Source organism: Colletotrichum higginsianum, chromosome 9 (assembly GCF_001672515.1).
Source record: "Colletotrichum higginsianum IMI 349063 chromosome 9, whole genome shotgun sequence".
Taxonomy (NCBI): domain Eukaryota; kingdom Fungi; phylum Ascomycota; class Sordariomycetes; order Glomerellales; family Glomerellaceae; genus Colletotrichum; species Colletotrichum higginsianum.
Genome location: NC_030961.1, coordinates 1483292 through 1505294, shown reverse-complemented (window position 1 = coordinate 1505294; position 22003 = coordinate 1483292). Strand labels below are relative to the sequence as shown.

General features: G+C 57.5%; 6 protein-coding genes across 6 annotated transcripts; 1 reads left to right on the top strand and 5 right to left on the bottom strand.

Annotated features, from left to right (window-relative positions):
• Positions 1–131: 131 nt before the first annotated feature.
• Positions 132–1106, bottom strand: CH63R_12700 (SAM-dependent methyltransferase; the record flags this gene model as incomplete). Its single annotated transcript, XM_018307674.1, has 1 exon — positions 132–1106. One exon carries the CDS (start codon positions 1104–1106, stop codon positions 132–134), a length of 975 nt encoding a protein of 324 aa, XP_018152091.1.
• Positions 1107–1970: 864 nt separating this feature from the next.
• CH63R_12699 (AMP-binding enzyme) lies at positions 1971–3875 on the bottom strand (the record flags this gene model as incomplete). The annotated part of the gene is made up of 4 exons (XM_018307673.1): positions 1971–2317; positions 2385–3091; positions 3145–3421; positions 3479–3875. 4 exons carry the CDS (start codon positions 3873–3875, stop codon positions 1971–1973), a joined length of 1728 nt encoding a protein of 575 aa, XP_018152090.1.
• A 1784-nt stretch (positions 3876–5659) lies between these two features.
• Positions 5660–6484, bottom strand: CH63R_12698 (acetyltransferase; the record flags this gene model as incomplete). Its single annotated transcript, XM_018307672.1, has 2 exons — positions 5660–5946; positions 6100–6484. The coding sequence occupies 2 exons, from the start codon at positions 6482–6484 to the stop codon at positions 5660–5662; spliced, it is 672 nt and encodes a 223-aa protein (XP_018152089.1).
• A 2122-nt stretch (positions 6485–8606) lies between these two features.
• On the top strand, positions 8607–14526 carry CH63R_12697 (Non-ribosomal peptide synthetase; the record flags this gene model as incomplete). The annotated part of the gene is made up of 2 exons (XM_018307671.1): positions 8607–9077; positions 9169–14526. The coding sequence occupies 2 exons, from the start codon at positions 8607–8609 to the stop codon at positions 14524–14526; spliced, it is 5829 nt and encodes a 1942-aa protein (XP_018152088.1).
• An 861-nt stretch (positions 14527–15387) lies between these two features.
• CH63R_12696 (Integral membrane protein) lies at positions 15388–17329 on the bottom strand (the record flags this gene model as incomplete). The annotated part of the gene is made up of 3 exons (XM_018307670.1): positions 15388–17022; positions 17083–17153; positions 17215–17329. The coding sequence occupies 3 exons, from the start codon at positions 17327–17329 to the stop codon at positions 15388–15390; spliced, it is 1821 nt and encodes a 606-aa protein (XP_018152087.1).
• A 1790-nt stretch (positions 17330–19119) lies between these two features.
• Positions 19120–20700, bottom strand: CH63R_12695 (C6 zinc finger domain protein; the record flags this gene model as incomplete). Its single annotated transcript, XM_018307669.1, has 1 exon — positions 19120–20700. The coding sequence occupies one exon, from the start codon at positions 20698–20700 to the stop codon at positions 19120–19122; it is 1581 nt and encodes a 526-aa protein (XP_018152086.1).
• Positions 20701–22003: the final 1303 nt, after the last annotated feature.

The window sequence follows — 22003 nt, the reverse complement described above, 5'->3', positions numbered from 1 at the left end:
GAAAGCAGCGGTTACACAGTATCATTCTTCTCTTGCATGTCTCTAATGGGAGTCTGGCACCGGAGGCGCCGCGTACTTCGTATCCTGTCCAGGGCTGTCGGTGATGTGTTGTTGTGTGTGACCCAGAGACCTCAGCGCTCCATGACCACCCACGCAGCATCCAACGTCTCAATCTTCTCCCCGTTCTTCTTCAAGTCGGCAACGGTAGCCTTGATCTTAGCAACACAGCCCAGCAGCTCCTCCTCGGCCTCTCTCCCCAAGCCCTCCCTGATGACCTCCTCCGCCCAGTCGGGAGCAAGCACAGAGCCGACCTCCCACTGCCCGTCCAGCATCCCCGGCGTGTCGACCGACCCCCTCTCCTTCAGCACCCAGCCGGCCTCCCGCGCCAGGGTCACCAGCTCCTCCGGGTCCAGCGCGCAGCGGACATTGGCCTCGCTCAGCTCGGACTTCCCCCGGGCCTCGCGGAGCGCGTGGAGTCGCGCCTGCACCGCAACCGCCATCTCGTGCGGCTTCTGGGACGGGGTCCGGGCCTGCGGGCAGTACTCGGCGAAGCACAGCCTCCCGATGCGTCGCGACGAGTGCAGGGCGCCGAAAAGGGCGACGACGGCGGCGCGGGACGGGAAGTACCACAGCGAATGGCACAGGGTCGCCGAGTCGAAGCTCGCGGCCGGGTTGGACGCGAGGTAGCTCGGCGCGTCGGACCGGTGGAAGGCGATGTGCGCGCCGTAGGGGGAAGAGGAGAGGATGTGGGACTGGGCCTCGGCGAGGGTGTACGGTGCGCCGTAGTCACCCGGGGCGGGGTCCAGCGCCGTTACGTGTCCGGGTGCGGGACCAGGGGTTGCTCCGGCTGTGGTCCCGGTGCCGGATGTGTCGATGCCACTATCGGGGGTCGACGGGGCTACGGCGTGCGAGAGGACGAGGGCCGAGTCACCCTGGCCGCAGCCAATGTCGAGGACTTTGGTCGAGGGCGCGATGGACCAGAGGGCTGCTAGACGGAGGCGGTGGGCCAGTTGGGGGATGATGACGTTGTGGAGGTGTGCCGGATCATGAGGGTAGGCCTGTGCTAGTGAGAGGAGTGTCGTGGAGGGGGTAGTTGATTGAGACATTGCTGCAGCTTGATTGTGTAAGACGTGCGTGCCAGTGGTAATTGGCTGGTATTTTCACCGAGGGTTTTCAAGATGGTTCAAGTTTAAAAAAAATGTTTTTGAAAGCAGTCTCTTTTCCGGTGAAGGGCGAACAGCACGGATTGACAAAGTTGGGAAAGTTGCCTGTTTTAAGTCAAGGTTGCTGGTGGTGATATGAGATGGGAACCTCATGAGCGGATCGTACTTCTCTTCTCGTTCTTATGCTTTACAAGTCAAAATAATACAAGATCGACGACCAGACTGGAATCCAGGTGACTCATTCAATCCGCTTTGGAAGGGGGGAAAAAAGCGCTTCTCGTAACGTCTTTTTTGGGGGGAGATTGAGATTGAGAAACTCGCGACCTTCCCTAAACGGAAGAAAGGAGTCACGGCATGACTGCAGTTGAATTTGGCCTCACCTGCACGTTGCAAACCTTGAAGAAGAAATCGGTGTGCATTACTCATCACGCACTCGCGGTAGCGCCAAGACCACCGACACGCACACGATTAAGCATAACCTCCGACAACTGCGGTTTCCGACCGGGCAAACGCGTGGCATCTGCAATCCGGAGAAAGTGGGACACCGAATGTGACGGCAATAGACTTTCCACCAAGTGAGAAAAGGGTTTGCACACATCCTGGAGATCAAAAACTCTGTTCAACGACACGTCTAAGCCTATGCAGCCAATTCAAAATCCAGGCAGTCGTGATTGCCACGGCGAGAAACAACAAACCAATAAACAACAGGAAACAAGGAACAAGAAACATCGAAAAGACTTTTCGCATGGTATCGCTCTCAACACTTACACGCGCCTCGCCTCGTCTCGTATCAAACGAGACGTGGAATCACAACTTGGCAGAGACGGTCCTGCTCTTCTTGAGGAGCTCGTCGCCGACCTTTGCCATCTCGAACTTGCGCACCTTGCCGCTGCCTGTCAGCGGCACGTTGGCTGGCACGCCATCCTCGCCGAGCCAGAAGATGTGCGCCGGGCTCTTGTGCCCGCCGAGGCGCTCGCGCACCCAGTCCTTGAGCTCCTGGAACGTCGGCTTTTCCGAGTTCTCGGCCCGCTGCACAAAGGCGCCGACTACTTCGCCGTAATGCTCGTCCTTGAGGCCGACGACGATGGCTTGCGAGATGGACGGGTGGGCCATCAAGCGCTCCTCGATCTCCAGGGGGTAGATGTTCTCACCGCCTGTGGGGGGGGAGGATATGTCAGTGGGCGAAGGGAAATCGGTGAGGGACTCTGCTCTATGGCTTACCTCGGATGATTATGTCCTTGAAACGTCCTGTGATTGAGCAGTAGCCGTCGTCGTCGAAGACGGCCTCGTCACCAGTGTGGAGCCACAAGACACCGGCGGCATCACGGACCATGACCTCGTTGGTCTTCTCCGAGTTGTTCCAGTAACCGGCTTGCAGCTGGTAGCCGGCCATGCACAGCTCGCCGCGCTGGCCCATGGGCACGATGTTGCCGTCTCTATCGACAATCTTGGCCGACGCGTGGGGCATGAGCGTGCCCACAGTCGTCAGTCTCTTGCCCAGAGCGTCATCCGTGAAGGCGTTGAAGCACGTGGGCGAGGCCTCGGTGAGTCCGTAGCTGCTGGTAAACTCCCGCATGCCGAGACGGTTGACCATCAACTCCATCAAGTACCGGGGTACGGGGGCGCCGGCAACGATACCGGTGCGGATCTTTGAAGATCTGAAGTCGTCGGGCGCCGCCTGGAACAGGGAGTCGAACATGGCGGGCACGCCGTGAAGCGCTGTGCAATCCTCCTCGAGAATGGCCTTCAGCGTCGCCTTTGTGTCGAAAACCTCGGCCGGGTAGACAATCTTGGCACCGTGTGTGATGACAGACAGGAGACCGAGGACGAGGCCGAAGCAGTGGAACAGGGGAGGGGGGCAGCAGAGCACGTCCTCGGGGCTCAGGCGCATGCGGTCACCAATGAAGCGGGCGTTGTTGACGACGTTGCTAGAGCCAGTGTCAGGGACATACGATCCAGCAAGCGATTTGGGCAAACTTACTGGTGAGTGAGCATGGCAGCCTTGGGACGACCAGTAGTGCCGCTGGTGAACTGGAGGTTGCAGACTTGGTGCGGAACCACCTTGCTCATGGCGAGGTGAAGCTCTCTCGGGCTCTGCCTTGAGCTTGACTTGATGAGTTCGTCGTATGTCTCGTACCCGCTCGTGTCACCCCGAATCATGATAACCTTGGGCCGGTTGACCTTATTTGCCAATTGGGTCAGGAATCTTGTGTTGTCGAGTCTGCCGATCTGCTTGGTCGTGAACAGGACCTTGCATTCTATCAACACAAACCACATTAGCTCGGGTTCTGCCTACAGCTGCAACAAAAGCCCACCTGAGAAATCAACAGCGTACATGGCCTCGCTGGGCGTGTACGTGTTGTTCAAGATGACGAGGATGGCGCCGATTCTCGCCACGGCGAAGAAGATGGCCGCGTATTGCTCGCAGTTGCCGGCCATGACGCCCACTCTGTCGCCAGACTTGATGCCCATCTTCAACAGTGCTTGGGCGAGCAGCAAGCTCTGCTGGTTAAGCTCGTTGTACGTCCATCGTGCACCGGTCCATGGAATGACCAGGCATTCCTTTGTGCCGTGCTGGTAGGTCTGGAGCTCCAGAAGCTCTCCCAGGCTGAGATCAACCAGAGGGGGGTCGCGGGGGCCGTGGAGGATGGACAGTCTCTGCGCCGGGGCGAAGGGCTCAGAAGCCGGGATCGATGATGGTTCTACCGCCATTGTGTCGACGGACGAGTTTGGATACTGACAGGACTGACAGGGAGCACGGGCTTGAGAGGGATGCCAAAAACGCAGTCTGTCGGTTGTTGTCGTCGTTGTGGTTGTCTATGGCAAGTAGAATAATGTCTACACGATCTTCGTACAACACTGCCCATCCTCTCGGGCCGCATGGCAGAAATAGCTGGCCTGGTTCCATACGGTAGAATCCCCCCCACTCCCCATGTCCCGGGCCCTGCATCTGCGTCACCGAGGAACGTCTCTCGGGGATCATCTGGATCCAGCGAGAGGCAAGCGAGTTCTCCTCAACCCCCCCGGCCGGGCTGGCCTGGCTGGGCAAGCATGCAAGCATGGTAGAATCTGGCGCTGCTGGCTCCCAAGTCGGGCGCCACACCGCGGGAAGTTGCGGACTCGGTGCACATGTACGGCGCAGAGCCTTAGCAGGGTTTCTTTTGGGGACCTTAGTCAAGGCATGCAGTCAGCGGCGGGCTAGACCGAACTGGCAGTTGCTTCATGCCAAGTCGAGCGAGCCGTGGGCCATGTATCCGTAGAGAGGGGGGCTTTTGCGAACAATTGCAGAGCCACCCTCGTCATGGCAGGAGATTTGCATACACCAGCCAGAGCGACTAGGTGAGTATGTTAGATAGATGGGCCATAGCCTTAAATCTCGTGGTCATTTGTGTCAGGGAGAGCAAACACTACGTCGTGTAGCGCTGACCATGGACTAGTGTATAGTGTGGGATGTGGGAGGTAGAACGGCGATGGCGATGGCGATGGATCGAACGTTTGGGTGGGTGGGTATCATCAAGGCATGTCGGAGTTGAGGGTTCTCTTCTCTTGACATGTGTGATTGCATTGGAAGTGGACAAAGACTCGAGGGAAGGTCGGTCCCCAAACTGGTCAATGGCGTTTGCAGCTCCTCTCCCGCCCCTGTCGCCCCACCCAGTAGCCACTGAGAAAATGGAACGGCCCCATAGACATAGATCAAACGACCCACTTATACCCCCGCTGCGTCGTCGGATAGGTTAGGGCCATTGATCTAATCAATCAAATCTCTGGATCAGATAAGATTACGGAGAGAAGCATTTTTGCTTCTTCAGCATGCAAAAATTTCTCCCCTCCTTCCGACCTCCTTCCGCATTGTCTCCAGCGCACCGCTCGCTGCCATGGTTCATCGCCTTGCTTCACACCCTCCGAAGTCGCTTCTCCCCGCCGACCTTTCTCTTAATTCCGCTCCCCCCCGTGGATCGTCACCAACTCGTTTCTACCAAAGACGTCAGGTTGCATTGCCCATCCTCATCGACCGAATACCTAGATACATACGCTACTGTACCTAGGTATTTTGCAAAGGATCAACATGCCTCCCGTACCGGTACTTCGCCCCCATCTTCCTCACGCCCATCATGCCATCCGCTAGCTGCACACACGCCCACGCCCACCCCCCATTTCTCTCCACGGCCCCACGAGCCCCCCCTCTTTCCCTTTTAGCTCATTCCTCTCTCGTCTCTCGGCCAGCCTCCAGGACACCCTGATCTTCATGCAAGCAAGAAGCAAGGGAATGGCTGCGTTGCTGTCAAATAGTGTACATTCAAGGCCAAGAGGGAAGCCATGCAGGTGTCCAGGCACAGATGACTTTGCTTTCTTCAGACTGCCTTGCAGCTTCGCCTCACCTTGGCGCTTCCAGAATCATGGCGCCTGAAATCTAAATGCCTCTCTACCCTCTCTCTACCTTGTGGTAACAGGAATTCGTTCACACTGCCGGCTTCGCAGCCGGCCCGGCCACGCGTTCACTCGAAAGGCGGGTATCCTCGAGCACGCCACTCCTCAAAACTCAGGCCCTTGGCGGCGGATGGCATCTTCACCATCAGAGGGACCTCGACATCCTTTTCGGCGCCAACCAGCCCTGCGCGGTGCACAATCTTTTCCTTGAGCACCTCGAAACCCAGCCGCTTGTAAAGTGCGAAAGCCTCCTCGGACGACTCGAGGTAGACGGGAAGCCCCGCCAGCTCGGCCATGTCGAGACCCCATTTTGTCAAAAGAGCGCCGGCACCTCGTCTTTGGTGTTCAGGCTTCACTGCAATAATATGACAATCTGTTCCGAGGGGGAAACGAAACACATGAGTCATCAGCGACTGGGGCACACACAAGATCCCTCGGGGCGCAAAGGGGGGGGGGGGGGGAGGGGTTCGGGAAAACGAGGACAGAGGTGTTCACGGGATCCACTCACAAACGTATCTTCGGCCGCCCCAAATCTTTTCTTTGGCTTCGTTGAGAGGGGTGATCAACTCGTCGGCCCTGGCTCTCTGTTCACCCTGGAGCCAGACGGCGCCGGGACTCTGGTATTCTTCCGGAGTACGCTCCTTGAGGAAGACATCCCACAGGGCCATGCCGACGATCTCTCCCGTCTCGGCGTCGACGCACTTGATGGTGTATTGAGTGTTTGTCTTGTGCCAGTAGTCGACAGTGTGCTTCGTGTGCCCCTCGCGGAAGGCCTCGTCAATGCCCGTGGGAAAGAGGATGTCGAGGATCACCGACCCCTTGAAAGCCCCAAAGTAGGCATCGTATACCTTGGGGATGTCGGGGATTAAAGCGGGTAGGACGGTGAGGCCCATGGCGGCGTCTGGCGGGAGCCGAGAAGGGAAAGGCAAGAATTGGCGACGTGTCGGTTGTTGTGTGTTCTGGTATGTATGGTCCGACTTTTGACCTGGACGTTCTCGTGCAGAGCGCGCGTGCGTGCGGCTGTGAAATCTGAGATTGGTTCCGATGTGGAGGGTCGCTTCGGTTCGGACTTTTTTCTCTCTTCTTCTTCTATTCTTCTCCCTTTCTTCTTCTTTCTTTGGCAAAGGCGAACGAACGGGCAAGGTGAGAGAGAGAAAGTGTGTGCGTTGTTTTGGCAATACAAGGGCGGGCGTCGGGGATTCCACAAAGTAAAACGTCGTCGACCCTCTCCAACCTCGATTTCCGATCACAGTGCGATCGCTATGGGTATTTAGCCTGGATCACGCTCGAAGACTTTTCCCCCCCCTCATCGACTGGAGCGAAGCGTCCCACGACGACTCAACGAGATGGACGGACTACCAGATTGTGGACTCGAGCGCCGAGCCCTGGTTTCACCCGAAAGCCTCCAGGGTTGACGCGGCAGTTCAGAATATTACTGGGGATTTGAGGAAATGCCGCAGTAGGAACGGCAAGAAACCAGCGCTCTTTTCTTCTCCACGGTTCACGAGCGCTAACTGGATGACGCAGAACCGTTGCACCCATCTCGCAGCAAGTTGCGACTTGCGAGGAGCCGGTTCGGGGGGGGGGGGGGGGGGGGGGGCTGAAGCAAAGCAGAGCAGAGCAAACAGGAGGGACCACTGATTCCCTCCACTTTCGCATCTTCTGCCCCCCACATCCGACCCGGAGCCATCAGTCATGTTACACTACGAATACTTGCATCTAGATACGCCAAGATATTCATTTGCACTATAGTGGTCACGACAGAGGCGGCCGGTCACACGACTCGGAGGAACAGTAGTGCGACGGTGCGTTAAAGTTATCAGATCCGCGATGTTTGATGGGCTTTTATGTCCTTTGTGTGTACCTGTATGTGTGTCTGTCAGTCATCTGTACTGTGCGAAATGGAGGGAGGTAATTTCTGTTGTAGAAGAACGGCCATGTCCGGCGTTTGGCCACCCCGGCCGCTCCCTCCCCCTCCCGCCGGGCTTGCCTCCGGCCCACAAGCGGACGCCCCTCCTTGGCGCCCCTAGGTAATCAGATCCGTTCTGATCCAATTCTTCGCGCCCCCCCCCCCCCCCCCCCCCCCCGGTCAGTAACGGTCAGGTACCGGTTAGTACCCTGTAGCATAGCACATGGCCCACCACATCTTCACACGCCCCCCCCTACCTCTTTTCCTCTTTCTCTCTTCACTTTCACCCCCTACAAAACGTATGATGAGATGGCGCCTTAGTCCAAGGGACCAACGGACCCGTCATGAAACTCTTGCCTCATTGGTACCGCGAGGGTGTGCTCAGCTCTTTCGCATCTGACGTCCCTCTCGCTAAAGTGCCATCCATCACTCACTCACTGACTTGTGGTAGTAGTGTATTGGATTGTATCCGTACCGGCTCTGCATGGCGACTCAGCCCTTACGTTGTTCGCGCCGACTATTCGCACACGATCCAGCTATACCCACCCGGACGGGCTTCATGGATTAGGGTCCTTGCACCGTTGTGCCTCGCATTCGTCCCTCGTCACAGAAACGGGCCTGGCCCAAAATCCGCGCGCGCCCTTCACAAGCCTCCTCCGCTTTCCCTCCGCAGGAACATCGGCTCGGTCTGCGAGGCAGGTCGCTCGGCCGCGGCACCAGCCATGGCCCTTGGATGGATGGGGTTCGTCGATCTAGCAGAGTCGGGAAGTCTGTCCTGGCTGCCATGCAAGGATACGGCCCGAAGGAGCTGCAGAGTTGCAGAGTTGCACATAAGAGACTCTTGCGCTTCGCAAGACGGGGAGGCCGTCTTGCTGCACGAAAGGGTGTAGCTCTCTCCCCACTGCCCGGCTGATCCTCTCGTCGGTCAAAAATCCAAACATCTTTCACATCCCAGGAACGGAGCAGAGGAAGCCATCGTCTTGTCCTGTACTGTTGGCGCGTGAAATGCTGCAAGCTCAACCTCGCCCTACATCATAACGATCGTTACCCCTCCCCCCACCACAAGCCCTCTCAACCTCGATCGAGAGGTAAACACAAAGTAAACGATGCATTTGCGGGACACCGAAGGCGGCGGAACCGCCTACCAAGAGAATGGCCATGCCGATGGCGCAGACGGCTTGACTAACGGCACCGCCGTCGACCCTTCTTCAACGAGAACCGTTGCCGTGACGCCCCGGACCGAGGCCGGTGGCATGAGCGACTTCAAACACGAGCTGCTCCTCGCCTGGCTGCTTGTGCTCTACCGCAATAACGACGACGGCCTGAGCCGCGTAAACTGGGGGTTCAGGACGCGAGACGGCCAGCAGCCGTCGTCCGCAACTCACAACAGTCTGAGCCTAAGCGAGGCGCCCTTCAAGAACAGCGACTCCATATCCGAGGCCCTGGAGGTCATCAAGAACCTGGGCGAGAGGGAGCTCGACAGTGACGCGCAACCGGTTCCTGTAATATACTTCAACAATGGAGCACCTGCCTCTCAGGGCAAGTTGGAGAAGACGCCATCCAAGAGATCTCGCGACGTACGTAGACCCAACCATAGCCCGTCCCCCACTTGCTTCCTTTTGACGCTCTTCACTTTTTGTCCAGTATGCTGACAACCCCTTGCGCCAGTGGACATATCAGATCGAGACAACGATCAACGAGGGGCAGATAATCATCAATGCCCAGTGGGACCGCGCCGTCCTGTCGTACCGTCACGCCGCCTTCCAACTCGACTCCTTCGTCGAGATCCTCACCACAATCCTCCAAAACCCATACCGCCAGATCTCGGACACGATCGGTCCCACCACAAAGGACCTCGAGCAGCTGTGGACGTGGAATGCCGAGCTGCCGGAGAACATGCAGAGATGTATGCAGGACATCATCGCCGAGGTGGCCAGCAACGGTCCCGACCGGCCGGCCGTCGAGTCCTGGGACGGGAACTTCACCTACGGCGACGTGGAGCGTCTGTCAACCCGCCTCGCGCGCCATCTCGTGCACCGGGGAGTCAAGGTCGGCTCCACGGTGCCCATGTGCTTCGAGAAGTCGCGCTGGACGACCGTGGCGCTCCTGGCCGTCATGAAGGCTGGCGCCGCCTTCGCGCTCACCGACCCCAGCCAGCCCGAGGCCCGTCTGCGCACCATCGTCGAGCAGACCGGCGCCACCATCATCGTGACCTCCCAACGGCAGAGCGAGCTCGGCCGGCGCATCGCCCCCGAGGGAGTCCTCGTCGTCGCCTCCGACGAGACCCTCAACCAAGACACCCTCGAGCTCGCCCCTGAGCTGCCCTACATCCCGCCATCCTCCCCCCTTTACATCCAATTCACGTCCGGCAGCACGGGTAAGCCCAAGGGAGTTATGGTCTCTCACGAAAACTTCACCAGCGGCGCCGTCCCCCGTGGCTGGGCCGTCGGCTACCGCGCGCACTCCCGCTGCTTCGACTTCGCATCGTACGCCTTCGACGTTGCCATTGACTGCATGCTCTGCACCCTCGCCGCGGGCGGCTGCCTTTGCATTCCTTCGGACGAGGACCGCATGAACGACCTGAGCGGCGCCATCCGCAATTCCAAGTGCAACATGGCGCACATGACCCCCTCCGTCGCCCGTGTCCTGGACCCGGATGTCATCCCTTCCCTGGAAGTCCTCGGCCTGGGCGGCGAGGCCGTCTCGGCGGGCGACGCCTCGACGTGGAGCAAGACGACGAGCGTCATCATTGCCTACGGCCCATCCGAGTGCACCGTCGGCTGCACCATCAATAGCAACGTCAGCAGCACCTCGACTAACATCGGCAAGGGCTGCGGTGGTCTCACCTGGATCGTCGATCCCGATGACCACGAGCGTCTCATGCCCGTCGGAGCCGTCGGCGAGCTTCTCATCGAGGGGCCCGTCGTCGGTCTCGGGTACCTCAACGACAAGGCCAAAACCGACGAGGTCTTCATCGAGGATCCCGCCTGGCTCCTCGCCGGTGGTGGCCCCGCCCGCGGCAGACACGGCCGCCTCTACAAGACGGGGGATCTGGTCCGCTACGACCCCGACGGCACAGGGTCCATCGCCTTCGTGGGCCGCAAGGACCAGCAGGTCAAGCTCCGCGGCCAGAGAATCGAGCTGGCCGAAGTCGAGCATCACCTCAGGGGAAAGATGCCCTCTGGCGTCAAGATCGTGGCCGAGGTCATCAAGCCCGGCGGCAGCGAGCCCACCCTCGTCGCCTTCGTCGTCGAGCAGAACCCCGTCGTCAACCCCGACGCGGAAGACGACGTCACAATCTTCTCGCCCGAGTTCAGCCAGGCCATCGCCGAGATCGACATCTCGCTGGGTGCCGAGATCCCCCGCTACATGGTCCCCTCCGCCTACATCCCGCTCCGCAAGATGCCGTCCCTGGTCTCTGGCAAGATCGACCGCAAGCGCCTGCGCGAGCTCGGAGGCTCCATGTCTCGTGAACAGGTCGCCCGCCTGCGCGTGGCCCCCACCGAGAAGAACGAGCCCGAGACGGAGATGGAGAAGGCGTTGCAGCAGGTGTGGACTAAGGTCCTGGGCGGCGAGGTCAGCATCGGCCTGCACGACAGCTTCTTCGCCCTCGGCGGCGATTCCCTTCGTGCCATGAAGCTCGTCGCTGCTGCCAGAGAGGAGGGCATCGCCTTGACGGTGGCGAGCATCTTCAACTTCCCTTCGCTCAAGGACATGGCCCAGAACGCGACCAAGGTATCCAAGGAGGACGAGGCCGCCGTTGCCCCCTTTTCTCTCCTCGAGGATGGTTGGACCCCCGAGGAGGCGCGCGCAGAGTCAGCCAAGCTCTGCGGCATCGACGAGTCTGCGATCGAGGACATCTACCCCTGCACGCCTCTCCAGGAGGGTCTGATGGCTCTTTCTGCCAAGGTCAAGGAGGCCTACGTCGCGCAGAGAGTCGTTGACCTCGCCGACTCCGCGACAGCAGACAAGCTGCGCAACGCCTTCGATGTCGCCGCCGCAGACTGCGCCATCCTCCGCACCAGAATCGTCCAGGTCCCCGGCCGAGGTCTTGCTCAGGTCGTGGTCAAGGAGGACATCGCCTGGCATATTGGCGACGACCTCCAGGGCTACCTTGTGAAGGACCGAGAGGAGGGCATGGATTTGGGACGACCCCTCGTCCGGTATGCCCTCGTCACCGAAAAGGAGACGGGCAAGGTGCAGTTCGTGCTGACAATGCACCACGCCCTCTACGACGGCTGGTGCATGCCCCTCATCGTCGACAAGGTCAACAAGGCCTTCGATGGCGTCAGAGTCGAGCGGGCCGCCGAGTTTAAGGACTTCATCAAATACCTTGGCAGCATTGACCGCGCCGCCGCCGAGACGTACTGGCGCGATCAGCTCCAGGGTGCCAACGGCCCTCAATTTCCGGCCCTGCCGTACGAGGGATACCAGACGCAAGCCGACTCGCTTCTGGAGGTCTACGTGCCTCTGAGCGGCCGGCCGGCGTCCAACACGACCGTCGCCACCGTCATCCGCGGTGCGTGGGCGTACGTCGCATCTCACTACTCCTCATCACCCGACGTCGTCTTTGGCGAAACCCTTACGGGACGTAATGCTCCTATCAGGGGCACCGAGGAGATTGAGGGCCCGATGATCACGACGGTGCCCTTCCGCCTCCAAGTCAACGGCGAGACTACCGTCAGCGACTACCTCCAAGACATCCAGGATCAGACCATCCAGCAAATTCCCTACGAGCACACCGGTCTCCAACACATCCGTCGTCTCAGCCCTGACGCCCTCGAGGCCTGCGAGCTGAGGACCGGTCTCGTCCTCCACCCGAGCGCCGATGATTTCGACCAGGAGGAGTTCAACAAGTACCCTGCGAACCGCCTGGTTCCCGCCGGCGATGCCGAGGCCGCCGAGGAGGCTCTCAAGTTTAACACCTACGCCCTCATGCTCGTCTGCTCCACCGACCCCAAGGGATTCCTGGTCATGGCCTCGTTCGACTCCAAGACGGTCCAGAAGCCGCTGATGGAAAGGGCTCTCGCCCAGTTCTCTCAGGTGGCCCAGAAGCTCTCCCAACTTACCGATGCGCCGCTTGGCGATATTGCGTACCTGACGCAGGAGGACCAGGCCGAGGTGTCTCGTCTGAGCACCGAGAGCGTGAAGAGTGTCCTTGGGGAGTACCCTGAGGCCGAGGCCGTATGGATCGTTAACCCGACGGACTCTGGAAGCCTCGCGCCTCTGGGAGTCGTTGGCGAGCTCGTGATTGTCAGCAAGGCGGAGTTGTCTCTTTCTACTCTTGAGCAGCCTTCGTGGGCGGCGACGAGCAAGGAGGAGGCCGGCAAGTTCTACAAGACGGACCGTCTGGCCAAGTTCAACGCGGATGGGTCCGTTCAGATCACCGGCAAGAAGAGCGATCTCGTTCAAAAGACCAACACGGCCAGCAAAGCTCCCGCGAAACGCATCTCTGCCACGTCCGCCAAGCAGCGCCGCCTGCGGACCCTCTGGAGCCGCGTCCTCAGGCTCCCCGAGAGCGATATCGGTCTGAACGACAGCTTCTTCCGTCTCGGCGGCGACTCCATCGGTGCCATGAAGCTCGTTTCCGAGGCCCGGCTGGCCGGTCTCACACTCACCGTCAACCAAGTCTTCACCAAGAGGACGCTATACGACATGGCCAGCGTTCTGCAGGACTCGGAGCCGACGCAACAAGGCTCGCAGGACACCGCACAAGCTCTGGCGCCCTTCGAGCTCCTGGAGAACTTTGGTGCCGCCCCGGCCGAGACACTGCGGCCTCTGCTGGCCGACCCGACGTGGAACATCGTCGACGCGTTCCCCGCCAGACCGCTGCAAGAGGTCGCCGTCAAGGGGACCATCGACATCCCGCGCTTCTCGGCACGCTACGAGGCCATGTACTTCGAGAGCGACGTCGACCGACCCCGCCTCTTCCAGAGCTGCCAGGAGCTCGTCTCGCTCAACGAGGTGCTCCGGTCCGTCTTTGTGCAGCACGACGGCACGTGTCTCAGCGTCGTCCTCGAGGACGTCAAGACGCCCGTCACGGAGCACGAGATCGACGGCGACGTCGAGGCCTTCGTCAAGGACCTCTGCAACCTCGACGTCCAGACGCGCATGCCGCTCGGCTCCGTCTTTGTCAAGTGGTTCTTCGTGCACAGCAGCAACGGCCGGTCGGCGCTCGTGTTCCGCGTGTCGCACGCGCAGTACGACGAGATCTGCCTGCCCATCATGCTGCACCAGCTCTCGGCGCTGCACGAGGGCAAGCCCGTGCCCAGGTCGCTGCCCTTCTCCTCGTTCGCCGGGCACGTCGTCAAGTCCAACGTGCCGCAGAGCGTCGAGTACTGGAGAGAGCTGCTCGAAGGGTCCTCGATCAACGTTCTGAAGCCCGACACCCCCGTGACGGAGAGGCAGCACTACGCCGTCGACCGGACGTTCGACATCTCGACCCGCTCCAAGGACGTCACCATCGCCACGCTCCCGACGGCGGCGTGGGCGCTGACCCTGGCGAGGATGCAGGGGACGCGGGACGTGACCTTTGGCGAGGTCGTCAGCGGCCGCAACATCGACTTCCCCAACGCCGACATGGTCGTCGGCCCCTGCTGGCAGTACGTGCCGGTCCGGGTCCGGTTCGAGGACGACTGGACGGTGCTGGACCTGCTCAACCTCGTGCAGAACCAGCACATCGCCAGCTCGGCGCACGAGGGCGTCGGCCTGCCCGAGATCAAGCGGCTCTGCGCCCCGCACTGGCCCGCCGAGACGGACTGGTTCGACACGGTGGTCCACCAGGACGTCGAGCACGTCGAGAGCCTCGGCTTCGAGACGGCGAGCAGCAGGATGGAGACCATCTACCCGCACCAGGAGCCGCTGCGGGAGTGGAAGATCCAGGCGTTCCCGCAGGGCGACAGGCTGACGATCGAGATCGTGACGTTCGAGTCGTGGAAGGGGCACGCCAACGACCTGCTGGACGAGATCGAGACGACGTTCAAGGTCCTCTTGGGGAACCCTCGAGCGTCGTTGTTTGAACAGTGAGGGCATACAGGGAAGCGAGGTTGGCTGTAGGGCCTTTGCGTGTCTGTCACCCTTGATGGAGGTGCCGTTTGGATGACGGCGAGTGGCTTGAGTTTAAAGGGAGAAACCCGGATGGTGTGTAAACTTGTTTATTGTTTGACTGGAGTTCTGATCATTTAAGTACACTATAAAGTGCAGCATGGTAGGCATCGCGTCCACACTTGTTGGTTTGTTTCCCAACAAGCAGATGCTTCTGTTTCTTTTCCTCAGCACATGCTTCTGAATCAGATTGGGTTCAACTCTGGTTTGAAGACAAGGCCCTCGTAGAGGTACGTGCTTCAGGACATCTCTAGTGTTCCGGGCAGCCCAACGATACCCTAAACCTTCCATCCTTAGCCCTTGTACATATTGACTTCCAACCCTCCGATTTCATGGTGCCTATTTAGCAGTTGCCTTGAGCAGCTGATGCATCTCCACATGATATTCTGAGTTATCCATCCTGGAACGGAAGTGGGGAAAATAGCAGCCCAAAGCTCATCTTTACAACAAACAGCCAGCTACTAACTCAAAAGGGGCTGTATTGTCAATGTCTCATTGTAGCCATTGATTCTATCAGACGTCTTTGAAACAATCCTAGACAAGGTTTACCAAGAAGATCTAGTCATAGTCACTTCAATCTCGTTCTTGTTATTCTACTGTTTGTCTGCTCTCCTTGCTCGTGCTCATACAAAAATCAATTCTATCCCATGTCTCTCAGCCTGAATGATACTCCCAAGAGAGAGAGTGGATACCAGGACGACGAAAGCAGGGATGAAAATCCAGGTAATTGAGGATAAGATGAAAGAAAACATCGAGACTCGGGTTGTCTTCAACCCATAGGTATCAATGGTTGACATCCGTTTGTGCGGGATCCCGGTTTTCGCCGCCAACTGCATCATCCTCAGACATCCTGGTGGTCACCCTTGTGCTCGCTACATTTGTGATCTCTCCCAGAACAGTCCCCGGCCTGGGACGCAAAGGCAGCATCATTTGCTCACCCGAAAGGCGCCCACCGCCTTGTGCAGTCGCAGCCTCAGTAGAGAGACGATTCTTCTGCGAGTGCTCGCCCGAAGGGCGCCCACCACCTTGTGCAGTCGAGGCCTCGGTAGAGAGACGATTCTTATGCGGGTGCTCGCCGGAAGGGCGTCCACTTCTCGTTCGGTGTCTAGCCTCAATTGAAGGACGAGATTCAGAGGGAAGGCGAGCTTTAGATGGAAGACGAGACTGCCGACGCCTCTGCGAGTGTTCGCCCGAAGAGCGAGCGCTTCTGGGGGCATCAACCTCAGTGAATGGACGGTCGTGATCTCCGCGATCAGCGCTGGAGGCTGTGGTCTGTACACCGGCCATGGCGTGCGACACACGGCGAGGTCGGAGCCTGGAAACCAAACCGCGAGTAATGGAGGGGGTCGTTGGTCTTCCTGACAGAATCGTCGAATCGTCGCCATCATCGCCACCCAATCGGCGTATAGCTCGACCGGTTCGACGAGATATCGAGTTGACAGCAGTCGCTGCCATGTTTCGGAGGGTAGATGTGCCACTCACGGATCGACCAGTGGAAGCCACTTCAGCCACTTCAGACATAGTTGCTTCCGGAACGTCCGGGGATGTTTCCATGGGCCTCTCGGCCTCCAACTCGACACGGTTGTCCTTCAGAGCTTCAAGAGCACGCACCCTTTCTGGTCGATCAACCGAGACCCTCCGCCCATCCTCATCATAATCGTTATCGGGTGCGTACAGCACCGGGTCAGCACCTCCAGTCAGGGCATGCATCCGGAGGATATCCCACTGAAGCTGCAGGATGTCCATATCGGGGGCTTCAGCTTGGCTTGTTGGGAAAATCTCGAGAATTTGGCCGTTCTCGAGGGGCCGACCGTCAACGTCGTGGACAACAATTCTATCCTCCCAGTCTTTCCACATCTTCCGCGGGTTCAACTCGGCATTGGGGCCAAGGATGGTGTGCATGGACTCGTGAGTGGTTCGTTTGAGCCAATGAAAACGAACCTTGACACCTTCGATCTGCATGGTCGCGCGTTTCGCATCACGTTCCTCTTTCTTCCCCCTCAACCTATCCGAAGCCCTCTTCCGGAGGCCTCGGGGGGGGTCATTCATGTCACCATCTGTCGGGGTAGATGTTTCTTTAGCGGTGTCTTCCTCTACTGTGCTTGAAGTGGTCGAGACATGCGCCGTATTGAAGACAGGCCCGATAGGTTCAAGAGCGAAGTAACCCTCTTCCCAGAATCGATGAAGCTGTCTGCTGAGAGTGATCATGTTGCCAGGCGTGTCGACAGTGTTGGATTCTCTATTGGCGAGTTTTTTTCTGAGATTAATGATGCGCTCTCTTCCGAATACCAAAGCTAATGCCTTGAGTGATTTGTCGGCTTGGCCTTTCCGGTTCACAGCCCAAAAGGGCCAGATATGGCACACTTCAGGATTCTTGTTGCCGGTCAAGACACAATGCATGCCGTCTCGTTGAAGGACCTGCCGAATCATTAGCAACAGATAACTCGCTGTTTAGACGTCTAACAACTGCTGACATACCGCTCGCGCCAAGCTCGCGTTCCGGTTGAGATTTCCTTCCTTCTCCCACTCAGCAATCGGTCCTTTGGTAACTAAATATTGATGAGTCAAAAGATTAAGAAAATCGAAAGAAATGGGGCGCATGTGGCTTACAATACCAGACCATGTCGTGTACACCAGTGAGAACTTCAGGAAGGCGGAATATAGTATCTTCTCTCGCATCATCGCCCTCCTCCAAGTCACTCGCGATTTTTCGAAGTCGCGCCATGTCTAGAACTAGGAGCAGGGACCATAGAGTTGCCCGGCTGAGTGCCTCACGATCTTCTTCGATGGTGTCTTTGTCCTTGGCGAGACAAATTTTGCGAATTTGTCGTATGAGTTCAAGACGGTCGACCAAGTCCTCTCCGAGATAATCGTTATCGCGTCCCATATTTCGTCTGATGTTAGACCTCAAGAAAAGATCGCAGAGTTTAAAAGTCTCGGGGCGGCGGTTTGATGGTCGAATCCTTTCGTTAGAGGAATCTAACCAAAAGGTCGCCGAGGGCGATAATCTCGTTCTTGCTGATAACCGGTATAGCTTTTTGACTTTGGGTGTCAGCGAGTCGGAGATAGAATGCGGGGTCTACTTCGGTAATGAACCAGGCTGTCAAGGTTGCAGGACAGCATGGCCATGCACAAATAGATACAGTACTTACTTTGCAATATATGCCTGCCTATTCATTCGTACATGCATATACACTCCCCCCTTTCAGTTGCTAGTCTTAAGACAGTTGTCCTTTCATTGGTTTTATAGCACTTACAATCACTTATAGAGAACTTATGGGAGCGTTACAAAGTTATCAACAGGGCTAGTGTTGTCCTTTGAGATTAACAACCTATATAATGCATGGTAGGCGGCAGGAGTTTCGTCCTTAGTTATTGATTGTCCTAAGAGATCTAAACATAAACATGCTATTTAAACTAAAAAGCTCTAATAACAATCATCTAAAGCCTTTTTATTAAATCTTAAGAAGGAATATCCCTGAGTTATTCTTGTTCTCGGCATTTACCCTGTAGTTTGTTTACTCCACGTCAAGGCAATATCTAAGGTACCATCTAAGAAACTATCTATGATACTATCCAAGATACCATCCAAGATACTATCTAGAGAAAATAGAGGATTACTTACATTACTGATTTTAACTAGATCCTTTTGATAAACCTTGCCTGGGATTAATTGAGAGATGCCGGATGGAATCAATGGCTATAGTAAAACATTAGCAATATAGTCTCTTTCAAGTTGATAGCTGGTTATTTATTGTGAAGATGAGCTCTAGGTTGCTATCTTTCTCACTTCCTTTCCAGGGCAGACCACTCATAATAATATGTAGGGATACATCAGTCGCTCAAGGCAACTGACTAGTGGATAGGCACTATGAGACCAGGGAGATGAAATTTGATATGTAAGAGATCTATGGATGGAAAGTTTAAGGGTATCATGGGGCTGCACAGGACAGTAGAGATATGCTGGAGCACCCACCTGCGAGGGCCTGATTCTCAACCCAGAGTTGAACCCAATCCAATTCACAATCATGTACCGAGTAGGAGAAACAGAAGCACCTGCTTGCTGAGAAACAAGGCAACAAGTGTGGACGCGATGTTAACCACGCTGTATTTGGATTGACGGGGGATTTTTATTTTTTATTTTTTATTTTTTATGCATATAATTCGTTGGAATTGCCATCCAGTCTACACTTTCCACAAGTCTGATTCCGCTGTAGTAATTGTAAACATCAAAGTTGGCAAACAGTATGAGATTAGAGATTTCTGTCGTACATGCCGTTCACTTCAGACTGATGTAAGTATCGCTTTATCCGTTTATGCTTGCATTACTTCCACGGCCATAAACCGAGATGGGCTGTCTCGGCGTAGCAGACATGAACTTCTCAGTGGCCATCAAGGAGGTATCGTCAGAGGCCGTGGAGAGGCCGTCCCGGGAATTCAACCCATTCAACCAAAAGCTGACCCATGTTTCCGCATCCCCACCCCACCCATCGTCGGCTGGGGCAACCTCCAAATTCACCTGGAAACATCCATGTCCTGAACACCCATGTCAATCGCCTCCAGTACTCTCTCAGCGTACTCTCTCCCCGGAGCACAGAGCATCATCGGATCCTGATGAAGACCATCTCCGTCCCAGGGCAGCCTCCGCGGCGCGGGATCAGCTGGTTGTAAGTCGCCAACACGCTGCGGCATGCCCTTGTACCGTTTGCCACTGTCGTCGACCCAGGTGAGCATCTCCGTACGAGCGTCGTGTAGCGGGGCTTTGAAGTCGTCGACGGGCGAATCCCACTCGGGATCGGCGAGAATCAGTCTCGTGATATCGATTCGGTCATCCAGCAGTAAGGCCAGGCGTGGCGCTGCAAGCTCTTCGTACCAGTCCTCGCCGAGATGGCGGACGATTCCAGCGATCTCGCGGTCACCGATACCCTCGATCCACCACAGGTTCCGGGCGACTTTAATAAACATTAAATAGTGGGCGAGAATGACTAAGGCTCGAGGCCTTTTCTGTCGGCCCAGCTCGACAAAGGCCTTGGGGATGAAAGTGAACCACGTGACAACGCGAAGGGTCATGACGGGATTGAAGCCATGGACGAGCGCCGCGTAGAGTGAGCCGAGGTACTTAAGCGTGTCGTAGTACGTCGAGATGTGGTCATAATCCGGGTCTCCGGGTCGGATGGAGGAGATCATGAAGAGCAGGTTGTTGGGGATGTGCTTGGCAGCCTCGTCGAGGTTGATAGGCGGGCGCACAAAGAGGTCGGCGAGGCCCGAGTCCCAGAGGGTCTGGGGCGTGGCCATGTCGATCATGAGACCGATGCCGCGCCAGACAATCATCCAGTCGATGATGTAGAGGTCCTTGGTGCCCTCCTCGCGGAACATTTGCGAAGACAGGGCCGTGAGGAGCAACGAGGTCGCGATGAGAGCGGGAAAGGTTTCGGGCTTGCCCTCCTCGATGGCCTTACGGTAGCCCTCGAAGGCGCGGGCACGGTAGCGGAGGGCGCGCGAGGGCGCAATGTCCTGTTTCAGATGCTGGAGCTGGAGGGCGGATGTGCCCAGCAGACAGTCCATGAGGAAGGGGCTCTCGAAGGCGTGGCTGGGAATCTTGATCTTGAGGATGTCGTCGACCCGCTTCACCTGCCCGGCCTGCGTCGCGAAGGACGCGAAGGTGTTTGTGGTGTAGAACCAAAGTAGTTTCATGTCGGTGGCGTCCCTGTCGCCGGCAGGGATGTAGAGCGGCTCTCTGAGGACGAGGGCGTTATAGTCATCGTCGATGCTGGCGTGGCTGCCCTGTGGCGTATGGGACCGCGAGCGTGAGGGTGAGACGGCACTGGTGGAGGAGCCAGATGGCGACCCCGGGCCAGGCTCGGAGTGGGAGTGGGACGGTCCGGGGAAAACACAGTCGGCCTTGCGGAGCATGCAGTTACGGCAAATTGGGCGAGACTCGTCGCATTTCACCTTACGGGCCTTGCAATTCCGACACCCTGTCCGGGACTTCTTGTGGGGTCGTTTTGAGTGGTATGGCTTGTCGTCGATGTGATTTGCAGCGGCGACGGCGGCGACGGCCGAGTCTGATTGTTCGGAGGAGGGGGTTAGGGTCATGATGACATCGAAGGGCCCTGGACGCCCTCTCTGATCTCACTGCCGAGCCAGCAGCTGCCGTAAAGCGGTGACGTGAGAACTATAAGGAAGGATGGCAATGTATGAATGAGACGGGGTGAGGTTGCGTGAGGTGAGGTGATTAGAGTGGGTGAGAGAGGTAGAAAACTCTCGGCTGTAGTAACGGGTGCGTCCGTCACTGGCGTGAGGTCGGAGGTAAGGAGGACAAGGAGACGATGCTCGGGCCTCTTTTTGTCAAGGGACGATGTACAACGGCCGGACAGGGGAAGATACGTCGTCGGGGGTTGAAACAAAGTTCTGTGAGTGGGTGACGTTGCTGACGAAATGATACGCTTGATTATCGGATGAAGCCTCTCTCTCGAGACACGTCCCCTTTTGCTTCGCACTGAATAGGAGTGTAAGTCAGTCGAGCTTTGCTTCAGTAACCAGTTACGCCCTTGGGAAAGCCGTTGGCCTGGGGGGGGAAAGGTTAGAGGCCTCACGACGGTGACCCAAATCGCTCTTGCATGGAAGCTGGCGTTCATGGCCGCAATGGGAGAGACCCTGACGCCACATACGCTGACAAGCTCTGTCGACTGTTGTTGTTGTTGGCTAGCGGTTCTGTTGGGCCACTGGCACGAATCCTACGGGTGAAGGGTTGGTTGTAGCTCAGTACATTAGCCGGGCAAACACTAGCAGGACATGGCAGGACGGTAGACGGCACACAGTGACAACAGCGGCCGCAGAATGGATGGCTAAGAGGCTGCTGACACAAACAAGTTCTTGCAGCCTACTCATCATTTCAATGACACAAACAAACGCTGCGCCACCCGCAGTCCTCTCTCCCTGTTTGCCGCCCAGTCCATCCTCCTGCGGGTTGTCTTGTACAGTCTTGATGTGTGTTTGTTTGAACTGGGGACTCGAGAGTCGGGTGTGTGAGAGAGATCTGCAAGTGGGCGTGGTCAGCACTCAGCCCAGTGGAGTTTAACAGGCGGTGGCCCGGCGCACGCCGCAAGGGCGCTTGGGCCCAAACACGGGCCTTCGCCCGAGCTCCCCCGAATAGTGGCTGCCTCCCCGTGCCTCCGCTGTCACCAGTTTCACCATGATGACCCCTGCCGCCCCCCTTGGGCAACACAAAGGCACGGTCACATGATCGCGCGTCTTCCACTGGCTATACCTTGGCGCAAACCACGCGACGGACCGGTCCTGTTCTCGGCCGACTCTGAGTTCCCCCCCCGAAGGATTTGTTTGACATTAGCTTTCGCCGCTTGGGAGCGCCGAACAAGCTCAAGACGAACCCAATCAA